Raw genomic sequence first — 4286 nt, forward strand, 5'->3', positions numbered from 1 at the left:
AACCAGGGTTTTTAAAACAAACAAAATAACAAAAAATAATTGAATTATGTTTTACATTTGGTTCGAATGGAAGTTCTACCAAAATCGACAAGGGATTGATCACTTACAATTAGTTTATCACACCCCTATAACCTTAGGATTGCGAATGAATAACAAAATTAAAAATATTTTGCATAAAATTTTGAGAATGGCACTTTTGTAATTATCATTACAATTTCCTGATTTAAAAAAAGAAAAAACATAAAGAGAATCAATAAAGCAAAAATAGTCCAACTTTTTTATAATATAACACACAGAAGTTATATTTAATTACAATCCATTTTTCTTTTTTGGGTTGGAATTCATTCATTTCAACGAAACCATTAAAACAATTAATACATAAAAAGACAGTATGACTTTAACAAACAGGTACTCCACACAAGTAACATCCAGTTCTAATTCTTGATTTACATTTTCCATCGCATAGTTTGCAATAAACTAGACTGTTGATTTCTGAACAAAACGGATGTATTTTTGATTTGCATTTGTCATCCTCCCGATTTGCAATATTAATAAAACAAATTTTTTCATCAATTAGACTAAAAATGGGACGATAACACATTTTTTCATTCACAGGTCGTCCTATTAATTCTGAACTCAGTCGTGTTGCATTTATTTCTTTCTATGTAAAAAGGTTTCTTTTAACAATAGAATCTCTGATTCTTGCTGACAACCTGATTCGTTTTTTTACCCAAGGTTTTACCAAACTGTTCGCCAAATTAATCAAGAAGTTTCTACTGAAAAGGTGATAATAGTTAATTGCCATCAAATCTGTTTTATTATAAAACATCGCCAGATCCATCTTCTTGTACATCGTTTACAAGAGTAACTTATTACCATCTTATCAATACAATCCGCGCCTCCCATGTTTTATTATAACAGTCTTGCACTACAAACATTCCAATTGATTTGTTATAACACATTTGTTATTTTTTGTTGATAAAAAAGTGACAGCTTTGTATTGTTTGTCAAAATAATTTAGTAAGAAAAAGTCAAAAGTCTGTTTTTGTAGTTTCTGAACAGCAAATTGAATTAAGTTTTAAGGCAATAAAACTTTTACAAGTTTGTTTTGTTTTAAACAATTTGGGAACAATAACAACGTTCTTTGCGACAAGTTCCAATCATATCAATGTCGAGCTGTTTGAGTTTTAATGCCAATTCAAGGGTAGTAAACAAATTATCTACGTATAAAATAAAGTAGTTTCCTAAATAAGGAGATACCATTTTCCTCACTTTCACCATACTTGCCTAAAAATGGTTTGGCGTTTACTATCATACCAGTAACATTATCGACCATAAGCCATAGTTTTATGCCATATTTGCCAGGTTTCGATGGCATGTATTGTCTAAACTTGCAATTTCCATAGTAATTAACCAACTGTTCATTTATACATATACTTCCTGATATTTGTTTGTTATTGTAACCGTTGCCAATAGATTTTAAAAAGAAGTTAAATATGTCTCTGAATTTGTCAAATCCCGTTTAATCTTCAAGCATAACTATTTCTTTAAGAGCAACTGTTGATAAACTCTTTAACTCATTTTCAGTTTCATCCAAGTTGAATTTTTTGTTTCCTGTATTGTCTTTGCTGTCTTCTTTTTCTTTGTAGTTGACTTCACAAAGTTCGCCATATTTTTACACTTTTCACTTTTATCCACTTCACCGTTTTCAGTTTAATCACCCCTGTCTGTGTCATTTCCGTCATCATCATCTTTATCACTATCATCATCTGTTGAACTTGCGCTCGAACTGTCATCGACTTCCAAAATTAATGACTCTTTCTCTCTCTCAGAATTAAATTGTGAAACATGCGAATATAATGATTTCCCCAATTTTGACTTCTTAATTTCAGTCAACTTTTTGCTTATCGATGTCTTCATGGATGAATCAGTTTGTTTTTGTTTTATTCTTAAAAGGAGTCTGTTCTTTGCGTTTTTATCAATTCTAATTTTGATATCTGAAGGAATTATATTAAATTCATTGTTGATTCAGACTTCAACCAACGGTTTTCAATCAAAAACATTTAATTTACAACGATACACGTTTGAGATATGTTACTTTAAAAAATTTACTTAACTATCATTTTCATTTTTTTGTTGAAAAATATACATAATTATTAAATTGTATTTTAATAATATCAACGTATCAATTAAAATGTTACAGGAAGGATTTATCAAAATGTCTCATTCCGTTTTGCTTATAACATGTATATAATTATAATCATATGTGTTTTCGTGTTAAAGAGATTATTTTTTAAATCACAAATAAATAAAACTTGTAAAAATTTATGTTGTTAAAAACATGACATCAAACTAGAACTGTAAAATTTGAATTAAATTATAAATATCAGTTATTTTTACACACATTTTAGTTTATGAAAACATACAAAGACAGTTATATAAGTGTGTTATATTACCTATATTTCTGGACTTCAAAGGGTTAATACCTGTTTTATTAAAAACATAAAAAACCAGAATTTTAATTGTCATACAAAATGAATAGAAACAGTTTTGTATATTAATTGTGTATGGCGCAAATGTTAAACATAACGTGTATAGAACGAAAATAATGAGACAAGCCCACTTGTGTTATTCAAAGACCCTTTCGCTGCAAAATTTTGGTAAACAGGAGATACAGTGAATATTCGATAAGAGGGTTATTCGATATAAGGATTTATTCGATAAATGGTAATACATAAACCAAATTGTCATTAAGTTGAAAAAAAATTAAAATAATATTTAAAATTATTTTAAAAACAAATGAGTTTTTCATCTAAAACCGAAATAATGTTAATTAACGTGTCGTTGGAACGTGTTGAATTATGACAAAACAACGCATGTTTATTTTGAAAACCAAAAGTTGTCATATTGCTCTTCATATGTTCGTTTTAATGTTGTTTATGTTGTCTGTCAATATTTTGATTCTATAACGGACGTTTTGTGTTTTAATAAACACTAATAAAATAAAGCATTTGTTTTTCATATTATAAATCACAAAAATTTTATAAAAAATGGCAAAAATATTTTTTTGGGTGAAAATATAATTTGGATTTATGTTGAGACAAAAAACAAATTGTGGTATTTTTTGTTAATTATTCAAGTTTTTATTATTTGACCTTATATCGAATAAGACTGGAACATAGACTGGACTATTATCGAATATATACTGAAGTTGAATGGTTCAAATTAAAAAACTCATTGAAAATAATTGTGCAATTTTGGTTATAGTTTAGTTATAGTATTTTAATTAGAGTATTAGTTTTAAAAAAAATGTTTGTGTTTTTGTGTTTTGTTTTATAAAAACGTATAATTGTTTTATTACAATTATACTATAAACAAAGTTGCACTCACATTTCAAATTTCTTCCTTTTTATATTTAACATTGATTTTTAATTTAATTACTTTATAACACTTTTACTATTTTAATATTAAATGGGTTTGTTTTAATAATAAAATATAGTTCAAATAATGAAATTTGCTTATCTTCTTTTGTTCACTTTGGCATAAAGGTCTTCTCTCGGATCTCTGCCTGTCTCAATATTTCTTTTTCTACTACTTCTTCTTTCTATTGCTTCAGAAGGATCTTCATAATCACTGGACCTTCTGTCACGATACAAAGTTCTTGGTGGTGGTTGTGGTACCTCTCTGCTTGTGATGGGAAAGTTCTAGGTGGTGGTAGTGGAGGCTCTGTATTTGGTATGAAAGATCTGGGTGCGGGTACTGGTGGGAGGGGACGTGCTTGTACTTGTTTTGGAGAAGAAGTTGCAGCAATAGCATTTTCAACAGAAAAGTTTATTCCTGAGTCATCAAATCCATTACTTTCTTCAATGTTGTAAAACTTTTGTAATTTGTCGTTCTTCGCAATAATATATTGCAAAAATGATTCAGTGTCATCAATTGCAACTCTCAATTGGTCGTCGTTTTTGAAAAGGGGGAATTCATTTAATATTTTTAGGAGTCTCAAGATCTTACCTACAAAAGTTCGAGGAATCAAAAATTTGGATTGCCAATCAGTTTTAGTCCCACTTTTTATTGAAGATTTTTGGATCTTTTCGATATTTGAAGCAGCTTTCATCGCAAAATCACATATCTTTGAAGTTTTTGCACCCATGTTGAAAACATTGGTAATAACTAAAGCCAGATTGTGTAGATCAGTTATTGTAATACTACCCTTTGAAAGCATCGCTTCAAGGGTATGAGAAATCATTTCGACATTTGCCTTGACAAGATAAAAAGAGTTGGAATTC

The 4286-nt window shown here is 28.7% G+C and overlaps 1 protein-coding gene across 1 annotated transcript; it reads right to left on the minus strand.

The window, feature by feature from the left end:
• Window positions 1-3604: 3604 nt before the first annotated feature.
• EIN_035260 (hypothetical protein) lies at window positions 3605-4150 on the minus strand (the record flags this gene model as incomplete). The annotated part of the gene is made up of 1 exon (XM_004185607.1): window positions 3605-4150. The coding sequence occupies one exon, from the start codon at window positions 4148-4150 to the stop codon at window positions 3605-3607; it is 546 nt and encodes a 181-aa protein (XP_004185655.1).
• Window positions 4151-4286: the final 136 nt, after the last annotated feature.

This window comes from Entamoeba invadens (assembly GCF_000330505.1).
Source record: "Entamoeba invadens IP1 unplaced genomic scaffold scaff_1105074726613, whole genome shotgun sequence".
Lineage (NCBI taxonomy): Eukaryota > Evosea > Mastigamoebida > Endamoebidae > Entamoeba > Entamoeba invadens.